Below are 23,407 nucleotides of genomic sequence, written 5' to 3' on the forward strand. Positions count from 1 at the left end.
CAATATGGGCTTGAAGCTTTTATTTTTCGTCCATATATAGGGCCTAATTTATTCTCTTCTACTTGTTTTTAGTCTCTCTCTCCCACACCAAGTTTAAAAGATTTGTTACATGTGAAACTTGACCGTCACAATATATCCGTTGAAAAATGATAATTTATTTGACATGGTACATCATAATACTATATAGAAAAAGCCATCATACTATAGGATAAATAAATGATTGTACAGCTGCAGGAAGTCAAAATGTACAGTACGTAATAATCATATATATAAAAGTATAGTTTCACCCTTTCCTTATTGGTCCACTTGGCAATACAATTTTAACAAAAAAAAATTATACCCAATTAATTTTCATATTTAACTCACATAATATAAAACTAAAATCATATAAATTCTCCCTATAAATTATGCATTAACTTTATTTCTCCATTAAGTTGTATTAATCAATTGTATTAAAACAAAACAATAAATTAGAATTGTAACTCTCATTTTTCTTAATGTAATTTTTCATCATTTCTCTTCCTATAAATACTTATTATCTTATTCTCTTAGTCTATCACTTTTTCATTTTTTCATCTTCTTCCACTACTCTCAAATCTCTTTTTTGTTTTGTTTTGTTTTGTTTTGTATTTTTTTTGTTATTGTTGTTGTATGGCTTATAAAAAATCAAATCAAATATCATTGTAAAAGCTTAGTTTTAGAGTTTGTATGATATGTATATCTTATATATTTATTTTAATCTTTTAAAATGTTTATCTCCATTTTCTATTTTATATTAACATCTTATAAGTCATTATTTTCATACTTTCTTGCAATATTCACCACACAATAAGATCATAAAGTTGAAATGATCCATATGTAATTATCTATTATGTCTCTGGTTATCTCACATATTCATGTATCATTTTAATAATATAATATTTAAAGATCAATATAATTATCCATTTATCCATTTATAAAGACTATTTTGTTTTGTGATCCAATTGATAAATCTGCATAGATCAATATAATATATATATATATATATATATATAGATATTTATGATTTGAGGTTTTTGAAAACAAAAAGAACATAATTAAACAATTGGTTTTTTGTGTCTTTAATCAAAATAAAAAATGATCCAAAAAACAAAACATATTGAACTGGAACTTAAATATAAAAATAAAATCTAATTTTAAAAATATCATTTCACTAAATTCTCTAAAGATGAAACCATTAGTATGAAATCTAGAACTATAAATTAAATTGACGAGTGAAAACCAAAAAAATATAAGTTATCCTTGGGATTTTAAAAATTATTGAGATTGAAGAATTCATATAATTTTATAAGAAAACTAATTTAGTTTGTCACTTGAAAAGTAATATTTTTTATTTTGAAATATTATGTGTAAGTGTTGAGTTTATATCAACAAACAACCAAATCATGTGAATTTTGATTCAGCCACTTGGTATTCCTTTTATTTTAGGTTATAAAAAATTAAAATATTTATTTATAATTAAAGACATGTAACTCCATTTAACTCAAATGTAACTCCTATCCAATAATTGTACATTAATTCATTCCTCCTACTAACTTATTATCTTTCAAGAGAAATTATTTTTGGTTAAATTTTAATATTTTTTATTTATTTTGGTTGGCTAAATTATATTCATATTTTGGTTGGCTAAATTAATATATTTCTCATGTAAAATTATTGTTTATAATATATTTCCCATTTCAAAGTTTAAAGCAATATATCATATATATAAAAGTAAGGTTTTGGTCTCTCCTTATTGGTTGATTTTCATTTAATGTTTTCTAATTTTTTTTTTGCTTTCTAATTGCTTTAAACAATATTTAAGACCCAATAAACACAATACATTTAACTCACACATTAAAATAAAATTATAACTGAAAATAAAATAAATTATGCATTAATCATATTCTACCACTCAATTTTATTCAAACACAATAAATTACTATTGTAACTCCATAGTTCTAAATATAACTTCCATCATTTCTTATAATATAAATAAGCATTCTCTCAATCTATCATTCTCTCATATTGACATTCTTTTACTATCTCATTTTCGCATTCTCTCATTCTCTTCTACAATACCTCAAATCATTTTTCATTTTTTTTTGTTATTTTTGATTTCTTATTTTTGTTGTATGGGTTGTAAAAAAAAATGAAATATCATTGTAAATTGTTAATGCTAAATTTTAATTTTAGAGACTACATGATATATATTTTACATTGTTCTTATTTTAAAAGATTTATCTCCTTTATCTAATTTGGATTATTATCTTATAAGTAATCATTCTCTCCTCATCTCCCACCAATACCAAATGTTGTTATATCTCATATGTGTTGTAAGAGTTTGATTCTATATTTTAATTTAGAAAGTATTATATATATATATATATATATATATTACATTGTTCTATTTTTTAAAGATTCATCTCCATTATCTAATTTGGATTACCATCTTATAGTAAACATTCTCTCCTCCTCTCCTACCAATATCAAATGTTGTTATATCTCATATGTGTTGTAACTTGTAAGAGTTTGATTCTATATTTTAATGTAGAAAGTATTATATATATTTAACATTGTTTTCAATTTTTATTTTATTTATATAAAAAATATGTCTTTTATATTTCTTGCCTTTCTAATCTATTCATATTTATTTTTTAAATTTGCATAATTAAATTTAAATTCACATATGTTGGTTTTAACAAAACAATCAACTTTATTTGAGAATTAGATGTTCCTATTTATTTTTAAACGATCAATGTGTAACATATAAGCATTTTGTCTTGCAATCACAAGTTCCATTTCCATTGCTTAACTCCATGGTTAAACTATAATATATTTTGTCCTATTTGTAGGAATATCAACATACTTATTTAAATTATTTAAAAGAGCAGATGATTAATCAAAATAAACATTTCTCCAAATTTTATAATTCAATCAGTGAGTGTACTTATTACTTTGAAAAACTTTTACATTGAAGTTCATAAAATCATATATATAAAAGTAGAGTTTCAGTCTCTCCTTATTGGTCCACTTGGCAATGCAATTTTAACAAAAGAAAATTATATTAAAACACAAATTTAAAACAATTAATTTTCACATTTAACTCACATAATATAAAACTGAAATCTTTATAGCTTCTCCCTATAAATTATGCATTAACTTTATTTCTCCACTAAGTTGTATTAATCAATTGTATTAAAACAAAACAATAAATTAGAATTGTAACTCTCATTTTTCTAAATGTAATTTTTCATCATTTCTCTTCCTATAAATACTCATTATCTTATTCTCTTAGTCTATCACTCTTTCATTCTCTCATCTTCTTCCACTACTCTCAAATCTCTTTTTTGTTTTGTTTTATTTTGTTTTGTATTTTTTTTTTGTTATTGTTGTTGTATGGGTTATAAAAAATCAAATCAAATATCATTGTAAAAGCTTAGTGTTAGAGTTTGTATGATATGTATATCTTATATATTTATTTTAATCTTTTAAAATGTTTATCTCCATTTTCTATTTTATATTAACATCTTATAAGTCATTATTTTCATACTTCCTTACAATATTCACCACACAATAAGATCATAAAGTTGAAATGATCCATATATAATTATCTATTATGTCTCTGGTTATCTCACATATTCATGTATCATTTTAAATAATTTATAAAGATCAATATAATATTTAAAGATCAATATAATTATCCATTTATCCATTTATGAAGACTATTTTGTTTTATGATCCAATTGTTAAATCTGCAGAGATCAATATAATATATATATTTTTTTATGATTTGAGGTTTTTGAAAACAAAAAGAACATAATTAAACAATTGGTTTTTTGTGTCTTTAATCAAAATAAAAAATGATCCAAAAAACAAAACATATTCAACTGGAACTTAAATATAAAAATAAAATATAATTTTAAAATATCATTTCACTAAATTCTCTAAAGATGAAACCATTAGTATGAAATCTAGCACTATAAATTAAATTGATGAGTGAAAACCAAAAAAATATAAGTTATCCTTGGGATTTTAAAAATTATTGAGATTGAAGAATTCATATAATTTATAAGAAAACTAATTTAGTTTGTCACTTGAAAAGTAATATTTTTTATTTTGAAATATTATGTGTAAGTGTTGAGTTTATATCAACAAACAACCAAATCATGTGAATTTTGATTCAGCCACTTGGTATTCCTTTTATTTTAGGTTATAAAAAATTAAAATATTTATTTATAATTAAAGACATGTAACTCCATTTAACTCAAATGTAACTTCTATCCAATAATTGTACATTAATTCATTCCTCCTACTAACTTATTATCTTTCAAGAGAAATTATTTTTGGTTAAATTTTAGTATTTTTTATTTATTTTGGTTGGCTAAACTTATATTCATATTTTGGTTGGCTAAATTAATATATTTCTCATGTAAAATTATTGTTTATAATATATTTCTCATTTCAAAGTTTAAAGCAATATATCATATATATAAAAGTAAGATTTTGGTCTCTCCTTATTGGTTGATTTTCATTTAATGTTTTCTAATTTGTTTTTATTTTTTTATTTGCTTTCTAATTGCTTCAAACAATATTTAAGATCCAATAAACACAATACATTTAACTCACACATTAAAATAAAATTATAACTGAAAATAAAATAAATTATGCATTAATCATATTCTACCACTCAATTCTATTCAAACACAATAAATTACTATTGTAACTCCATAGTTCTAAATGTAACTTCCATCATTTCTTATCATATAAATAAGCATTCTCTCATATTGACATTCTTTTACTATCTCATTTTCGCATTCTCTCATTCTCTTCTACAATACCTCAAATCATTTTTCATTTTTTTTTGTTATTTTTGATTTCTTATTTTTGTTGTATGGGTTGTAAAAAAAAATGAAATATCATTGTAAATTGTTAATGCTAAATTTTAATTTTAGAGACTACATGATATATATTTTACATTGTTCTTATTTTAAAAGATTTATCTCCTTTATCTAATTTGGATTATTATCTTATAAGTAATCATTCTCTCTTCCTCTCCCACCAATATCAAATGTTGTTATATCTCATATGTGTTGTAAGAGTTTGATTCTATATTTTAATTTAGAAAGTATTATATATATATATATATATATATATATATAGATATTACATTGTTCTATTTTTAAAAGATTCATCTCCATTATCTAATTTGGATTACCATCTTATAGTAAACATTCTCTCTTCCTCTCCTACCAATATCAAATGTTGTTATATCTCATATGTGTTGTAACTTGTAAGAGTTTGATTCTATATTTTAATGTAGAAAGTATTATATATATTTAACATTGTTTTCAATTTTTATTTTATTTATATAAAAAATATTTCTTTTATATTTCTTGCCTTTCTAATTTATTCATATTTATTTTTAAAATTGCATAGTTAAATTTAAATTTACATATGTTGGTTTTAACAAAACAATCAACTTTATTTGAGAATTAGATGTTCCTATTCATTTTTAAACGATCAATGTGTAACATATAAGCATTTTGTCTTGCAATCACAAGTTCCATTTCCATTGCTTAACTCCATGGTTAAACTATAATATATGTTGTCCTATTTGTAGGAATAACAACATACTTATTTAGTTTATTTAAAAGAGCAGATGATTAAACGAAATAAACATTTCTCCAAATTTTATAATTCAATCAGTGAGTGTACTTATTACTTTGAAAAACTTTTACATTGAAGTTCATAAAATCATATAAGAAAACTAAAATACTATATCACTTCAAATTTGGAAGGAAACACTTGGTATTCCTTTTTAAAAAAATCAAGACACATATAAAAATTTATTAATATTTAACTCACTTTAAAGACATTAAAGGTCATTTAACTCAAAAATAACTTCTATCCAATAATTTCATATATTCCTCCCACAAATAAAAATATATATATATATATATATGTTCAAGATTTTATTTAAATATTACATAATTTTTTAGTTAGCTAAATTTATAGTCACATATATACAATATATATACATAAGAATTTATATTACTTATTAACACCATAATTCGACCCATTATTTGCTTAACTCAATATTGGTTTCAAAGCCAACTAAAGAAAAACAGAAACGATCTTATTGATATTAGACCAAAACATGGGCATACAAACATAATCACTTACACGGAAGATATTTAAAAAAATAACTTATTATTGCAACATCAACGTATGACGGGTTTATATAAGCAGTTAATTAGAAAATATATAATACAATAAATGTATTGGAAACAATATCAGTCAATGATAAGATTGGATCCTCAAAAGTAAGAAACAATATCTTCATAATTCATAAAAAGTAAACGCCATAATTATACACATCTAAACGAAATGGTATAAACATATAATGTATAAATAAAAGTGACGGCAAAGCCCGTATATGCCTAATTAAAACGAAATAATACAAAAGAGAAAACGAAAAAGACCAAAAAAAAACAAGAAAGTGCCAACTACACCACAACCCACGCGTTGCGTGGGGAAGCACCTAGTTGGTGTACAATGTTAAAGTATGACCATTTTGGTGAAAAACTGAAAATGGTCCCGAGTCCGATGCATGGCTTCACAAGGATCAGTGCACTACTGTCTCCACAAAATTAGTCACATACACACGTGTAATTATAGATGAACACAGAGGTTGTGTGTTACCCTCACCCTCAGGCCTCAGCGATAGGCGTCAGGGTTTGTCGAAATTGGTGATATGATAGACCCTTGTAAGATCATTTGAAATGGATGAGCTTTTTGGATTAGCCTTAATAGTCTCATGGGTTTAACAGGGCTAATTAATCTGTTAGAGTTTTGAATAATCATTTTTTCTTACCACCCAAATATACTAAATTTAGAAGATTTTTTAAATAGATTAATTAGTAAATAACAAATACGCAAATTACTAAATATATGATAGAATTTAATTAGGTGTAATATCATTTTTTGAAATTTAATATTTGTTGCTCAATTTTTTAAATTTTTTTCTAAAGAAAATACTCATTTACAATGTGGGAAAAACCTGAAGTTGGTGAAACTTAAGAGAAAAAAGCTTTGGAACCAGAGTAATTTCACAGTGGAGAAACCTAGAGGGTCGAGAAAATCATTTGTTTAGGGTGATGACTGATGTTTATGATAGACGATCTTCAAACCATATGTGCAATAGTCCGTTAAACATACGAGTTTTTTTCGTAACGAAGACATATAAATTTATTCGTAATCGTCTTGTCAATGATACGTGAGATGTCGACTGTCGAGAGCCAACTTTGTTGACGTCGTTTTTTATTTCTTCTTTCCACATATGATAGATCGTGGTTTGGAAGATCATCCTAATCAAGTTGTGGTCCAATTTTGTAATTGTTGTGTGTTGTGAAGTGGATATTGAATTCTGGTATAGAATTTTGTCACTAAAACCAAATTGTGAATGTGTAAAGATACCCGAAAAAAGTGTATTATCATGGATGACATATGATTTGATAAAAATCTAATCGCATTTGATTTCAAATAATTTTTTAAGTATTGGGTTTTGTATCTTAAACAAATATTGAAGTCGACCAAAAAGAAATACATTATTGAAGTAAATTAAAGTCTTCCTGCTCAAAGTTGTAACAAGGAACAAAAATGCTACCTATAATTGGACACTTTTTTCTCTGTGACGGCACCTGTATTTGGAAACATATACTGATCTACGTAAACTACTCTTACATCATAGCATAATATTCGGTTTGAACTTAGCAAGTATCTATTATCTGGTAATATATAGCTCACTTCAAAATTTGCAGTTTGGTGCTGCATCATCTGTTGGCGTTGATATTGATCCCCTGGCAATAAAATCTGCTAGTCATAATGCAGCTCTGAACAACATTCCTTTGGAGAAACTGGAGCTGCACCTTGCACCAAGTGAGAATAGCTCTTCTGGAAGAGAAACACCATTGCAAAAAGAACAGTTTGACGTGGTCATTGCAAGCATACTCTTAAACCCGGTTATGGAACTAGCAGATCATATAGTTTCATTTGCAAAACCTGGGGCAACCATTGGCATTTCTGGAATCCTATCTGAACAGGTACATAAAGACTTCTCATTATCATCTCTCATTATAATACTCATCCATTATGATAGCAATCAAGCTACCTGCTAGTAATGAGAACTGAAAATAAGACCGTGACCTGAGTAATTCAATGCTCTTTTTGCAGCTTCCAAATGTAATAGAACGATACTCTCCCTTCTTGGAGAACATTTCTGTGGCCACAATAGGTGATTGGGAATGCATGAGCGGTACCAAAAAAAGGGAGTTTATTGATAACTGTTAACTTTTTCAGTGTTACATCAGAAAAGAGGCAATAACATAAAGCACTAGCGAAGCAAAGGCAAGAAGAACAAAAGGTGCCTAATGATCATACATAAAGAACAGATCTGCCTTAGTAGTTGAGTAAGAGGCTACAAGCCTACAACTACACATGAAATGAAACTTAATGTACTCTTCATTGATGTATTCAAAAATTCAAATCTATTATGATTTAAAGTTTGTGTTGTCACCAACTCTGGTTGTAATTATTGTTCAAACAACCATTGTATTTAAGTTCTACAGAAACAAAAAATTATGTCGACATCAACTATCTTCATTATGTTGCTTCACCTGTTGAGTTTTCTTCTACCCAAAGAAGAGGTCTTCTTAGGAATGTAGACCTTGTAACTCACCTGAACAAAAAGTTCAAAAGAAAAAAGTTAGGACACATATAAACTTGCTTGGAACCTACAAGGAAATCAATATTTCAAGAATTACGGGAACTTTACCTGAACCATTTCTCCACCCCTCATCACAGTCATTGTTTTCTTTTCGTACTGAGACTCATCTTTTGTTTCATCAACTTTTTTCTGTTCAGACTGAGACCCTTCTTTTGTTTCATCTAATGTCTCTTTGCCGGCTTGAGAAGACGACTGGGGGTTAAGGGTAGAACTAACTTTTGTTGGTTCTACGTTTTCACCTCCATTCTCTGGTGCCAGAGCTAGAGAACTTTCTGGACAATTCTTGTCGATGGTACTGCCATTGATGCTCTCTGCTTCAGCATCTTGGCCACCAGCGGCTTCTTTCCAGCTAGCTAGATTTAAACTTTCTTTCCCCAATGACGGTCTAATCAACTTCCGTTTAGTTGAACATGAGCTAATACTAGAACTAGCTTTAACCTTGGCAGTATCACCAGGCTGCTGATCTTGTTGAGAAGCAGGATTAGCCAATGCTGCTCCCGACTCCTTAACATTAACAACATGTAATATCTTTTCTGAAGTCTCAAGATCTTTACTTACCCCAGAATCACAAAGCTTCTGCTCCATGAGACTATGGTCTTGTGACTCATCAACTTTTTCAGATTCAATTTGCAGAGGTTCTCCTTCTAAAACAGAAGACACCTCTTTTCTTGTCATTCCACTCTTTTGGTTCACTCCACGAAATCTTCTAAGATTCTCCAAAGCTCTTTTCTTTAATATGGCTTCCAATTCATCATCTTTCTGAGAAACTTTGCTAGTTTCAGATTCATTATATTCTAAAAATTCATCATAGCCAACAGTTCTACCTTCGTTGTCATCATCAGCACGAGCTCTAGCATAAGAGACATTAGTTTCACCATCTCTCTCATCAGATTCATCACTAAGTCCTAACTCTCTATTGTCACCACGTGACATATAGACATCTCTGTCATCTTCTTCCTTTCTCTCATCATCGCCATAACCATATGATACAACAATAATAGATTTAAGCCTTCTAGAATTACTCTCGGGTATAACTTCATCTTCCACATGTAAGTATTCATCAGGTTCACTCGACTCATCTCTACTTCTTCTCCTCACATCCTTAACCTTACCAAGTCTTCCTCTCCCCCTAGACCTTCTCTTCCCATCACTCTCACTACCGTCATCATCATCGCTCTGCTCACTACTACTAGAGCTTGAACTCAAATCTCTCTTACGTCTCTTTCTTGAAACAAGTCTCTTCTTCTTCTTCTTCTTCCCTAAAGATTCATCCTTCCTCTTAGATCTTTTCCTTTTCTTTAACAGACCAGAATCATCGTCATCGTCATCACTCTCACTACTAGAAGAATACCTCTTCCGTGACCTCTTCTTACTCAATTTAGATTGACGACGCTTCATCTTCTTCCTCCTGTAATCATCTTCTGAACTAGAAGAAGAATACAAAGAAGAATCTGAAAAACTTGATTCACTCTCATCTGAATAGTCTTTAACCTTAGGAATCCTCTTCGATTTGTTCCTCTTCGTCTTCCTCTTCTTCTTCACCGATCGCAACTGCACAATACATCAAAACCAAAAAGGTCAATACTTTAACACAAATCAAAATCAAAAGTTTCGATTTTTATCCACATCGATCTAATCACAATACATTAAAACATAATGGGTAGTAAGCCACACAATCCATTCAATCCAAAAATCTCATCTTTTAAAAAAAGCCATAAGAAACAGAGAGAAAGAGAGAGTTACCTTAGTAGAGGGATCTGTAGAATGTTTGAGTTTCTTTGAGGAAGATGAAGATTTGCCCATTGTTGTTACTCTCTCGATGGTATCGGTTTTATCTTCTCGTCCTAATCTGTTGGTTCCTGCAAAGAAAAGGGATCGAGATAGAAGAATTAAGTAATTGAATCGTTAAGCAAAGGTTTGAGAACTAATGGGCAATTTATAAAAAGGGAGAAAAAAGGGAACTTTGGGTTTGGTTGGAATTGGATGAGAAACCCTAAATTATTCAAAATTTCCTAATTGTTTTTAACCAAAACTGTCCGAACAGTGAAGATGATGTTTCCTTTTTCTATTTGGAATGTTACTAAATTTTTTTAATGAAAAAAAAGTCACATTTAAAAGAGGAAATAAATAAATACAGATTTTTTAGGAGGTTTATTGGTTAGCAAAGTTTTAAAATAAATTTGGAAAATTAAATTTAAGTCATATTTTCAATTTTAAGAAATGTAAAGTTAAAAATACAAAAAAAAAAAAAAAAAATCAAATCCAAAGTTAAAGGCCCTGATTGGTAACGGCTGTTACTTTTGGCTGTAGAGACTTTGACTTTAAAATTTTAGATGTAGAGAATTTGGCTGTAGATGCTTTGACTGTAAAAACTTTAAAAACTTTAACTGTTAAAATCTGATTGTTTACCAACAACTTTTAAAGCTGTAGCTATTTTTATTACTATCATTAGATATTAATAATATAATTATAATAAATATAAATTATGTCAGAATTTAATCCATATAGCAATTTAGTAATGATGATGATGATGAAAATAAAAATTATTATTGAAATGGATCTTAAAAGAAAGAGAAAAAAATGAGAATAATTAATTTGTAAAAAATATAATATGTAAAAAATATACATAAACTTTTGGAAAGCTTTTAAATATAATGAGGGAGAAAAAAAGAATGTTTTTAAATTTATTTAGTTTTAAAGCATGATTTTGACGCTTTAAAATTTTTGAGAAAACAAGGAAGGAAAAAATATAAGTGACTTTCAAAACTTTTAAAAAATTAAAAGCAATAAAAGTCTGAGTGGCAAAAATATGACTGTCAATGCTTTAAATAATTTTAAAGTCTTAAAAGTCTGTTACCAATCATGGCCAAAATCTTTTATCTACTTTAAAATCCACATCTTTAATTTCAAAAGTAACTGTAATTTATTTAAATCAATTACAAGTTTACAACCCACTAATCAATAGTCTGGAATCTGAATGTTAACTGTTAAGTAAGTTTCTAGATACAATTCTGACAACCTACAATTTGAACCAGATTCAATAGATGATCGATCAGTGATCTATAGTTTGGTTTTTGGTTAGCACATGTACACGTTACAATTGTTGAACAAATACAATTTTTATTTATTTGTTGAACTGAATCAGAACAATTTATTCAAACTCAAGAGGGTCTCCGAGAGACTAAACAACAACACAACAAGTTCCATACACATTCTATGAACATCATGGTACATAAAATATACACTAACAAACTCTGATCTTGACCAAACATTATTCCACCAAGGTAAGAATCTAAAAGGTAACATTTCAAGAATCTTCGGTGTCGCTTGTGCTACCGTGAGTATCGAAATAAACCTCAGTTGATAAATCGATTTCATCGACGATCCTTCCTCTGTAAAAAGGATTGCAATAAACCCGAGTTTATGGCTCAAAACCGTAGACCAGAGAACTTATAGAAGTTAACAAGTTACCTTTCCAGAACAAATTTCCCTTCTTTATACTTCTGAGCTTTCTCATGCGCTGATTCCTATAGACAAGAAAGCAACAATGAGAGATGAGAACGCCCTTCCAAGAAACAAGGAAGTGAGACTGCAGGGAGAGAGACAGGGTTAAGTGAGAGTTTACGTATTTCCAGCCAACGTTCTGTCCACAACAACAGCAGAAAATATCAGCTACTGTGTGCATACCCGAAAGCATCATCCTTTCCTCTAGAGGACCCATACTTATGTTCACCCTATAAATTTTAACACTGGAATCAGCTCTACATATATCCAACCCCATTGTAATAACTTTTGAGTTAGAGAGATAAGAAAAGGGTATTGATGCAGATAGACCGAAACAAAGACTAGTTTTTGAGTAGTCAGCACAAGATTCAAAAGATTTAGAAGCTAAAAGGCAGTTTCATCTATAAGGGCATATATGTTTTTGAAATGCATACACTTTTAGCCAATAATATATATATATATATATAAACTTATAGCAACTGAATACAAAAGTAGAGTCTACATTTTTATATAGAAAAGGAGAAATTGTCTACAGCTTAACATTGATGAAACAGAACAAGCCTATAAGGTTTATACTTACGAACGATTAAAGAGGTAAGCTTTTCCTCTGCGGCAATGGAACGACTGCGAAAAAAAGATCAGTCAGAATAAAGTTTACACTCTTAATGGAATGATTAAGAACAAAACATTGTTACCATAAGCTAAAACTACCCCTCAATTTCTTATATTCCTCATTGATAAGCCTTCATCTGATAACACAAGAGTTAAAGCAGAAGTAACTCTTTGAGTATAAATAAATCCAGCTTAAAATATAAGTTTCTCTTAAACCCTTTAATCAGGTACATAATTCTCTAATCTCTATACCTTAAACCCATAAGTAAAGCACTAAACTTGAGAATTTTTACTAAAGCTATCAATTCCCCAAAACTTACCCTGCAGCCTCGACATCAGCAGCATAATTTTCAATTTTCATATAATTGAGAAGAAATGAGGAGAAAATTTGCTAAACGAAGCAACCTATAGAGTGTTCTCCAAACAAAACAACTCGAGGAGCTAACCACTACAAAATATGAATGGAACTAACAAACCAAACTCAAGAGAGAATGAATTTAGAATTGTGAAGAAAGATGAGAATATTATATCAAGTTTTTTTTTTAAAGAGTAGAAGTAAGTACCCGAGAAACAAGATCATCAGGAAGAGCGAGATGGGTTCTGCAGAACCTGCATCTGTAAGATCTTCCCTCAAGCTCCACCGTGAATATCCTTCCCATTTCCTTCACTTCCTCTCTCTCTCTCTCTCTCTCTCCTCTCTGTTTCTTTCCTTTTTTGCTCAGTCATTTACAAATCTAATAAAAGGCCACATAAGTGACCCATTGGGCCTTTTTTGGGCCCATCTCAAAACTCTGGTCTCCCAAGAAAAAGTCAACAAAGACTTTTCTTGTTATCTATATTATTAAAAGGGAAGCATTTTTAATAAGTAACATAGACTAAAAAATTATTACATGAAATGCCAAACATATATTAAATGGATTACGGTTAGCCAAAAAATCAGAGCCAAACAGGTATTAATTGATATTTTAATGTAGATGAACTTAAAGAGAACAAATAAAAATTGTAGCCAAACAATATGATTGCACGATATTAAAGTGTATATTTCCTAAAGTTAAACAAATCTTCCCACAAATCTACCCACGTATTTAGCATGTCAACATTTAATGTAACATATAACAATTCAAATTATATTGTTACGATTAGGAGATTACAATATTATAATATCTTTCCTTAAAAAAAAATATTCCTTTAATAAAATATCATCTTTGACAATTTACACATAAATTTCGGATAATTACCATATTCTAAACGATTTCGAAATATTCTTATTATTAAAATTTTAGCAACTTACCAATTATAATTATAGACGATATGATTAAATCTTAAATACTAGAAAATAATTTTTTAAACATGCCCTACAACTATAAATACAGTAGACGTAATGAAGGTGTAACTCATCTCGAATACTGCAAACCATCTAAAATTACAAATTTTTCTAAAAAAAACAAAAAAAATAGCTGCAAACAATGATTTGGAATATACAAGTGAAGATTGTACCCAGTTTGAGGCAATATACAACTTTCTTAGAAGAAACCTTGAAGATGATACTCGATGATGATGATGTGAGAATACATCATTTATGTGTAAGAAAACTAAGTTAAAAAAAACAGCATAATAGATGAAACAAATTTTATTTTAAATGTTTTTTGTTTTAATCTTCTAAATGTCTGTTCACAACTTCTCAATTTTAGGATGGAGTGAAGAAAAAAATGTCAAAGAATTAGAGAGATTTCTAATTAAACTCGATTGGAAAATAATTGAGAAGAGTTATGTTTCTGATTTGCAAGTTTCTCTTTGATTACAGATTTAAGAGGCAATGGCAGATGCATGCTATCATGATCATAGTTGGAACTTGGAAGCTATTTTCAATCAATTCTCTATGTTGAAAAGGATACCATCTACAGTGTACATATAACTATAAGGTTCACAAGGTTTACATGTAGGAGTTATATTTTCAAAATTTACTTTGTCTAAGTTTATTTAGTATTAATTCAAATCTATTCTGATTAGTTTTCAAATGAGAAGTTACGAGGATTAAATTACTAACCTCTTATTTCTATGGAATGGCAGGTGCTTGCATATGCTTCTCTTGCCTAGATCCATATTGCTTAGCTTTTTGTCTAACTTATTAACATGACAAAAAAGAAACTGATTTTGTCTTTCTTTCCAATGTAAGAGAGTATATTTGACGGCAAAAAAAAGTGTATTAGAAAGGTCATTCAAATCATCTATTATCAGAATAGTTTTAACAAAATCGAGCATCACTTTAATATTATGCCTAGAACCCATAATCGGATTTGCAAGAACAAGTTTATATTTAATTTTAATCATTTACTAGACTTGGTATTCTAGATCAATAATCGTAGAAAATAAGAGTTGTGATGGTGACAATGATATTCTGCGAAAACAATAAAAATTAAGATGTTGAAGTCACTGAGTCATTCAGTTTCTCATAGTTATAGTTTGAGAACAATTTACAGAAAACTTTTTTTTTTCTTTTTTTTGTTGGACAAACAATTTACAGAAAACTAAACAATTAAAAACACACTTCGATTCAAAACTTTAATAACATACACAAAACAAGAGAATAATAAAATTGTAAGAACCTGATTAACGTTGATGACTGATGAGCCTTGCTTTGACTGATAGAGGAAGGATGAAGAACCGCATGCGTCTTTGACGGAAAAAAAAAGTAAAGTTCTTGACAGAATTTTTTTTCCTTGGGCCGTTTAAAACCCAACAGTAATTTCAGTAATATAAATTACTGAAATGTTTAGAAGAATTGTTCTTAAAAAAAAACTCTAAATTATGCTTTTTTTCTTTTTCCAAACTCATTTTTATATTACCTATTTGGCACAAAATTAATTCAAAGCATGCATATTTACATCACTAATTAAGGTTGGACAACTAAAATTCGAAATAAAATTTTGGGAGAAAGAAAACAGGACGAGATTTATTTAATTTTCCAGTGAACCCGCAGCTTTTCAGGTTACTTGCGAGGTTACAATGATAAACCAAATAAGTAAATATAATCTATAAATTTTCAGGTATATATTATCTAATCTATAGTATTAAAATCTTATAATAATTTGTAATAGATATGAAATAATTTGTACCAAATGCCCAACTGATATACGTTCGGGTTATAAATGTTATACCAAATTTTTTAGTTATTTTTTAATCTGTTGGAATAAAATATAATATTTTAAATCAGTAAATTATTATTTAAACTATAGTTATGAATGAGAAAACATGATATATATGGGATGAGACGAATCTGAGATCTCGAAATAGACATACCACCTTTCTCTTTTTTTTTTTGTCGTTTACTTATAACAAAAACGAATTTAATTATTCTGTTTGTATAAACTGAACTAAAAACAAATCTATTACTAAACAGGTATAAGTTTGGATTATGAATGTTGATTCCTAAAAAATATGTTTACAAGTATTACCTCACATGTATATAATATAATGCATACAGAATAGTAAACTTAGTTTTTGAAATCAATTCTGCACGTACGTGCGGGTCCGAATCTAGAGGACTTACAACAACCATTAGCTTTGCCAAACGTAATTGTAATATGTATGAAGGACTAAGAAAAACTTTATGTTAAAATTGATCCAAAAATTTATCCCCGGAAGCTATTTTACAACTATGCATACTATTTTTTTTTTATTTTACAACTATGCATAATATTTGTAATACAATATTTTTACAAAAAAAACTCTCAACAAACCCACAAAACAAATTTGTAATTAACAACAATATAATAAATTCTTTTAGAAATAAAAAAAAACTTATGAAAATATCCCCGCACGTACGTGCGGGTCCGTATCTAGTTGATGTATAATTTTGTAAACAAGAATGAAGTGAATGATATTTGTATACCGTAAGAATCATCTCTTACCATAAAAATTTAAAGAAACTGATCATGTTGGGTTGTGTAAACCTTATCGTTTTCTTTTTCTTGACGTCTAGTAACTTTTATCTAATACAATAGGCTACTATATAATATGCCATTAGCTAATCCATAAGTGATACACACATTCAATTCATCAAAACGACTCACATCCCTATGCTCACTCACACACAGCTGTCTTTCTTCCTGAAAACGTCCAAGCCCTAGCTTTTTCCTCTTTCCCTCTCCCCAATTTAATTTCAATTTTCATTTTACTCTTTTCCAAAATTAAAATTTTCTATCGTTTCTTCTGTTTTTTACCAAGAAACGTTAAATACATGAATGATATATCGTCCAAGACAAAGTTCCAACCCCGTACGACGTGTGGATTACCATTTCTATGCACCGAAGGTCTAAAGCCCACTCTCTCCACTCATTAGTACGTATAACCACATTGCATGCATGCTCGTATCACGTGCCGTTACTTCGCCGGCCAAGTCTATCAACGGTTGTGAATCCATCAATTGGCGTAATCTGGAGCTTCCAATATAGTTGGGACCACGACCATCATCACCATCGTCGGAGTTCGATGATGTTTTTTTAAATAGTATATATTTTTCACTCTTCAGGTTTTGTCATTTGCTGCGAAACATGCATATTGCCATGTACTTTGTGTATGAATGCTTAGGGTTCTTGTAATAATTGCTTGATATAAATAGAAATTTAGAGAATATTCTTGCTGGGGAAGATTACAAATACTTGAAATTAGTTTTAGTCCGACAAAGAAAACAACCCTTATTTTTACCTCTTTATGTAGCTAAAGCAGCATTTCTGCAAATTTGCAGATACCATATATATAACACATTGCACATTGCAAATTCTTCTTTAATCAGTGCAAATAGATATATGTACTCATGAATTTTTTTTTATATTCATTTGAATGTGTGCATATAAAAAATGGTGGTCATAATTAAGTTATCTAGTGGATGTCCGCCAAATCATGTTACTTTAATATTACAAAATTTTCGTTGGCACATATATTGTGATTGTAATTGATTTATTTGACAGAATTTTAGAGTTAGTTGGCATAATTTTTTTTCTCTTTCTTTACAAAAGGTTTCAGCTGTTTTAATCACATGATAACTCAATGGTTGTGCGTAATCGGTGTGGGCGTAATGACGTAAAAAATCAGACGTCTTTTTCGAAAAAAAAAAAAAGCAAAGTAAAATTCTAAGTACTGTTTAATTTTTGGTTTAAAAGTGAAAACGTTTTTTTTTGCTCTTTTTATACACGATAGATAAAAATTAGTCAGTTCCATCATCAGATCACTCAGCTAATATTTTTGTGTAAATTAGCTGATTTTTTTCTTACAGTATGTTGGTCAATGTTTTCCAGCCAAAGTCATATATGCCTTACGTTTTTTTCTTGTTTGGAGCAAAAAAAATTGACTGATCTACGTATTAAACAAATTAATTTGTTTTTGCAAATGTAACCAATGAAATCCCAAAATGATAAGCATACATATGTTTGTACATATATTCCTTTGGCTAACACATCATGAAAATTTGCCATTTAGCGAGACGTATATGTGAGTCTGTGAATTTTGTCTTATGGCTAGGTAGTATAGGTTTGCTGATGCAACGATAGCAATAATTGATGATGGTAATGATGGTGGTGTTAAACACATACATATAATATACTATTATGTATATATATATACTATACACATGTGAAATGAAAACGCATATATATAATGGTAGTAATAAACAGAGGTGTTATTAATTATGTCTCTTACTAAAAATAGAAATCTGAAAGCCCTCCTTCTGAAAGTGAGGTGGACTGTTGTACGAGATCTGAATTTGGGAGTGGTCCGTTCGTCAGCATGCGCATCATATATAGTCATCATCATCATCATCCCCGTTTTAAAATCCTTAATCTCAATGTAATTACTTCTTTGTCGTTATATAATGTTTTTTTAGTTCAACAACGCATGAAGGTGATCGAAAATTGTCTATTGGCAGTAATTACCAAAGTATTTTAATCAATTAAGCCAAACGCAAACTGTAGTTTTGTTTAGATACGTACGTCAGCTGAATACGATTGCAGCACGAAGATACACCTGTCATTGAAACTGATTTTCAGATTAGATTTATAGACTAATAATCCACTCAAGCAAAAGTACTTCAGTTTATAAAACTTGGAAACTTTGTAAGTGATAGTCAACCGAGAGAAGTAATATTTGGCAGTTATAACTTATAAGTCAACATTAGCTATGAGGATATAAACAAAAACTAGATGCGTGTTTTACATTTGAGCATATCAATTGATGAAGAAAACTAACGTATGTAGAAGCGACCGATCAAATCATATTGTCGGGTAATATATAATTGATAGTAATAACCACGGACACAACGTATCCACTATCAAATATCATGAGAAATATCGTATATGTAAAAGCCATGAAATTAACATAATGTCAAACATTACAAAAACGAGCATAGCTTATAACATATGCACGTTACACATAGTCCATAAAACATCTTCCTTCCGCACAACCGGCGCTACACTTAAACCTACATAATCAAAACGGAACATCAAGCTAGGTGCAACATTAAGCTCCTTGATACATATTTCATAATACCATAATCATCCTAGAGATAAATTATAAACCCTACGGGAACACAATTATTAGTTAATAACGCCTCTTTGGTGATCAGCAGTTCCAAATACAGTCAAGTCCAGCATGAAGCAGACCGGCCTTAGTGTCATTCTCTTCCGCATTCGTCGGTAGCCAGTAATTCATCCCGGAGAGGCCACCTCCGCCATGGGAATAAGGCAGGTTACCGGAGGAGGTCATGGTCGATGCAGAAGACGATCCAAAGTAAGGAAAGTGATTGAAGTTTTCTTGGAACGAGGACCTAAAGTTAGATAGAGCCGAGACGTTTCTAGAGACAAAACGAGGAAAAGGGTCAAAGTCAAACCCTGGCGGCGGTGGAAGATGGTTGAACGAGTTAACATCTACGCCCAAGGCCTTAGTAGTAGTAGTAGTGGCAGTGGAGAAACAGGACACGTGCTCGGTTATTGCACTGGCTGTGACGGTTGTGTTGGTGCTACGGCTGTCGTAGGAGCAGCTGCTATCGGTGTAGCCGAGAGTTGCGGTGGGATCTAGGAGAGGAGGGAGTGAGACCGAGGAAGGAGAACTTGGTTGTTCTTGGTAGTTTCTTGAAATCGTTGAGGACACTTTCGTCTTTTTAGGCGCACCTCCACCGCTGCTTACGCTAACACTCGGTCCTCCTCCTCCTCCTCCGGGTCCGGTACTGGCTAAACCGGTCTTCTGGAAAACCCTAGAGATCACCCACTCATCCTGAGAAAGTCAAAATATTTATATAACATGTTCATGAAAAAGTCAATATTAGATCTTGGAAATAAAAGAGAGTGAAGCTTTAAAAAACCGCATGGAGTAAAAAAGCTTGCAAGAGAGAAGAATGTTGAATTAACTACTGGTTAAGTAAAATTAATTAAATGGTCAGAAGAATCCTGAAGATATATGCATTGGTTCTGGGTTTTGCATTGAGCTTTCCAAAAGTAGGTTTCTATTAATATTTTATTTTATCAGAACAATCTAATATTTTCTTGCTTTAGGGAAAACACCATTATGATTGAAATCCCAACACATCATAAAAACAGCAGATCTTTTCTATTTTATGATCTATGATGCTCTCACTATAACCATAGTAAATAGCCATGCCTTTTCAGTTTTCAGCCATCAATATTAAATGCAAGACAGAAAAAAAAAAAAATCAACGTCACCGACTATGTCACACTCTTGAAAGGTAAAAAAAAACATATTAAAATTTTTATATAAATTAATCAAAGAAATTAGGGGTTTACTTTTATTTTATCTAACAAGAATAAAGAAATAACGGGTTTAATTGAAGTACCTTGGAGCTTCTTGAGATGAAATGGTAAGAGAATTTGCCTTCAAGACGATACTCATGCATAACCCAATTACTCTTCTCTCCTTTAGGAGCTCTTCCTTTGTAGAAGACAAGAGTCTTCTTCATCCCAACAAGTGCACAAGTCTTGGAACTGTAAATCTCTCTGTCTTTTCCGGTAGCTTTCCAGTAACCAGCCTCAGTAGCTCTGTTCGTTCTCAGTCCCGTCGGATACTTCCGGTCACGGAGGCTAAAGAAGTACCATTCTTTCTCTCCCATCTTAGCTCTCCCTAAAAAACATTGAGAGTAAGTAAATACTTCAAGAACCTTAATTAATCAAGAAAACTAAAAGAAAGTTAGTTAAGTTTGTTTTTGTGCTTTCTTACCGGGAAGTTGCCAAGGCTCGCACTTGTTGAGGTCAACTTCAGCGATGGCACGGCTTGAGAAGCAACTGTCGAGGACCTTGCGGAGGAGGTAATGAGTGATGAGCTCTTCGTCCGTGGGATGAAACCTGAAACCCGGCGGAAGATATTGGCTGTCTCCGCCGTGGTCGTAGTGGTAGGAAGGAATGTCCATTGAGAGAAAAGATCTAAAGCTTTTGTTTGAGAGAGAGAGAGAAACCCTAAGGGAGACTCAAATGTTTTTACAGAAGAGGATAAATGGATGGTTCTTGAGTAAGGGACGTGGTTATAATGTGAATGGATATCTCGTTTTATTTTGTTTAATTAGTTTTCTTTATTTCTCTTTTATACATTGGGATTTGGTAAATCAAAAACGGCGAAATAGAGGGAAGGTTTTTTTTTTTGGTTTTGGTAGTGAAGTAAATAAATCTGAAAGATAAAAAAAAGTCGTAGAAATAATAATAAAGACAGGTACGTCTACTCTTTCATAGAAATCTGTGGTTTTCTCTGCCTTGTCTTGTAGTAAAGAGAGCAAAGCCAAAGCAGATTATTACATCATATTTTGAGTTTACCGATATTTTTTTTTATAAACTCGAGAGTTCTTTTTATTGAAGGTAATATACAAACTTAATCATGAAGTTCTATATTTTTTAAAAAATAAATAATTAAAGAAACGAGGAATGGGCTCTTGTTTCTATCTGAGTATGCGTGCGTGCATGAGAAAAAGTGCAGTGGTATTCTCTGTCAGAGATGAAAATAAAAGAGAGGATTCAGATTGTATCTTTTAATTTTACAATTACTCTTCTTTCTTTTATGTCTCTACACACTTGATTTTTTTTTTTTTTGTATTATGTGTTTGGGGGGTACATTATTATTTATTGTACATACAATGACTAATCGAAACAATAGTAATAATATAGTAAAGGAGACATTATTAGACATATACACTAGTTATTTGGAAAGTGAAGAGTTCCAATTTCTTTTTTAATAAAAAATAGATATTATATCGATAAGGCTGTTTCAAATCTTGGAGTGTCAGCACAGTACATGATTAATTTATCAAAAAAATTGACAGAGACTTCGTTACTACACGCCACCACCTTCTCCTCTCCTTTTTTCTTTTTAATTTTGTTTAGGTTTTACATTTTTTTTACCCCTTGAGATGATTTTTAATTACTTTTCATTGCTTCAGCAAATAAAATAGAATTCCAAAAATCATTTTGTTTGTCATTATTTTTCACGCAACGAGAGATTGAACAATAATTGAATCAACAAAGTTACAAGATATACCAGAGAAGATATTGATGCGGCTTGGTTTTTCAGTTTTCTTGATGATCTCAAAAATTATGTTTTCTGGCAAGTTGCTCGTCAAATAACAAGTTGTGTTACTATTTGTTAATATCCTATTTTCTTGATTATTACAAATCTACCAAAAAAGACATGAATACAAGTAAATATCATGTACTATTATTAAATTCTAGTTCTGTTACTGTGAAACATTTTTATTTCTGTAATTTAAACAAAGTTTTTATTTTAAGTAGAACTTCAACTGTTACCTTACATATCTAACTTCAAGTGTTAGGCTTAGGCCTACTTGACAGGTCTAGTCGTTAACCAGGATGTTAGCATATTAAATATAGTGTGTGATTAAATTAAAGTTCTGCTGTAAACATATACTAGTACATTAATAAGGTTATATAAGTTATAACTTGTTACCATTGCGGTAAACTATCCAGGTTTATTACTCTCTGTTTATCGGGTGCATTTAAACAATCGTCAACACAAAAGAAAGGTTGTAAGCAGTGATAGAACCAAATAGATATAGAAGGTACATTAGCCGTTTAGAAAAGAAAATAAGGTTAGTTTACTATATTTCTATGTCTAAGTATATTTTTCTGGTAACTGTAATTTGGATTAAGGAAAATCTACTATTCAAATTATTATAACGTTACTCATAGAAGTTATTTGTAAACTTTTGTTAACTATTGTACCATCTTCTTTTACGGTTACTAATCATACAGATAGGTTTTATATCGTCATAAAATTTCTTATCGCAATATTTCACTATACTATATCCCATACATTGTTTCAATATTAATTGTTATAAATCAGACATTTAAGAAACTAAAAAATTTCAAATCTTGATTTGAACTTTAATTTGAGTGAAAGAAAAACACACTCAAAAAAGTAACACTAAAATGCAATTTAAACAGCATATAGTAGGGCGCAGAGTTTATCATGTGTAAA

The 23,407-nt window shown here is 29.9% G+C and overlaps 3 protein-coding genes and 1 long non-coding RNA gene across 4 annotated transcripts; 1 reads left to right on the forward strand and 3 right to left on the reverse strand.

The window, feature by feature from the left end:
* The first annotated feature begins 7,847 nt into the window (after positions 1–7,847).
* LOC109128878 (uncharacterized) lies at positions 7,848–8,695 on the forward strand. The gene is made up of 2 exons (XR_002035160.2): positions 7,848–8,123; positions 8,254–8,695. It is a non-coding gene; the product is annotated as an uncharacterized LOC109128878 (long non-coding RNA).
* Positions 8,524–10,862, reverse strand: LOC104729118 (uncharacterized). The gene is made up of 3 exons (XM_010448010.3): positions 10,550–10,862; positions 8,855–10,357; positions 8,524–8,758 (listed from the first exon to the last, which is right to left on the reverse strand). The coding sequence occupies exons 1-3, from the start codon at positions 10,607–10,609 to the stop codon at positions 8,693–8,695; spliced, it is 1,629 nt and encodes a 542-aa protein (XP_010446312.2). The 5' UTR covers positions 10,610–10,862; the 3' UTR covers positions 8,524–8,692.
* Positions 10,863–11,906: 1,044 nt separating this feature from the next.
* Positions 11,907–13,641, reverse strand: LOC104729119 (protein yippee-like At5g53940). The gene is made up of 5 exons (XM_010448011.3): positions 13,486–13,641; positions 12,891–12,934; positions 12,432–12,540; positions 12,278–12,333; positions 11,907–12,198 (listed from the first exon to the last, which is right to left on the reverse strand). Exons 1-5 carry the CDS (start codon positions 13,579–13,581, stop codon positions 12,114–12,116), a joined length of 390 nt encoding a protein of 129 aa, XP_010446313.2. The 5' UTR covers positions 13,582–13,641; the 3' UTR covers positions 11,907–12,113.
* A 5,613-nt stretch (positions 13,642–19,254) lies between these two features.
* On the reverse strand, positions 19,255–21,501 carry LOC104729120 (protein CUP-SHAPED COTYLEDON 2-like). The gene is made up of 3 exons (XM_010448012.2): positions 21,146–21,501; positions 20,766–21,049; positions 19,255–20,188 (listed from the first exon to the last, which is right to left on the reverse strand). Exons 1-3 carry the CDS (start codon positions 21,333–21,335, stop codon positions 19,538–19,540), a joined length of 1,125 nt encoding a protein of 374 aa, XP_010446314.2. The 5' UTR covers positions 21,336–21,501; the 3' UTR covers positions 19,255–19,537.
* Between the last annotated feature and the right edge of the window lie 1,906 nt (positions 21,502–23,407).

The sequence above is a fragment of the Camelina sativa genome, chromosome 2, assembly GCF_030686135.1.
Source record: "Camelina sativa cultivar CO46 ecotype springtype chromosome 2, ASM3068613v1".
NCBI lineage: Eukaryota > Viridiplantae > Streptophyta > Magnoliopsida > Brassicales > Brassicaceae > Camelina > Camelina sativa.

Excerpts from the sequence above, each read along its gene's own strand:
- LOC104729119 (XM_010448011.3), bottom strand. The coding sequence starts at position 13,581 with ATGGGAAGGATATTCACGGTGGAGCTTGAGGGAAGATCTTACAGATGC. Across the intron at positions 12,334-12,431 it reads AGAACGTTGGCTGGAAATAC|GAATCAGCGCATGAGAAAGC; the intron begins GTAAACTCTCAC and ends TCTTGTCTATAG. Across the intron at positions 12,199-12,277 it reads GGGAAATTTGTTCTGGAAAG|AGGAAGGATCGTCGATGAAA; the intron begins GTAACTTGTTAA and ends TCCTTTTTACAG.
- LOC104729120 (XM_010448012.2), bottom strand. The coding sequence starts at position 21,335 with ATGGACATTCCTTCCTACCACTACGACCACGGCGGAGACAGCCAATAT. Across the intron at positions 21,050-21,145 it reads CGAGCCTTGGCAACTTCCCG|GGAGAGCTAAGATGGGAGAG; the intron begins GTAAGAAAGCAC and ends AATGTTTTTTAG. Across the intron at positions 20,189-20,765 it reads TCATCTCAAGAAGCTCCAAG|GATGAGTGGGTGATCTCTAG; the intron begins GTACTTCAATTA and ends TGACTTTCTCAG.
- LOC104729118 (XM_010448010.3), bottom strand. The coding sequence starts at position 10,609 with ATGGGCAAATCTTCATCTTCCTCAAAGAAACTCAAACATTCTACAGAT. Across the intron at positions 10,358-10,549 it reads CTACAGATCCCTCTACTAAG|TTGCGATCGGTGAAGAAGAA; the intron begins GTAACTCTCTCT and ends TGTATTGTGCAG. Across the intron at positions 8,759-8,854 it reads GGGGTGGAGAAATGGTTCAG|GTGAGTTACAAGGTCTACAT; the intron begins GTAAAGTTCCCG and ends CTTTTTGTTCAG.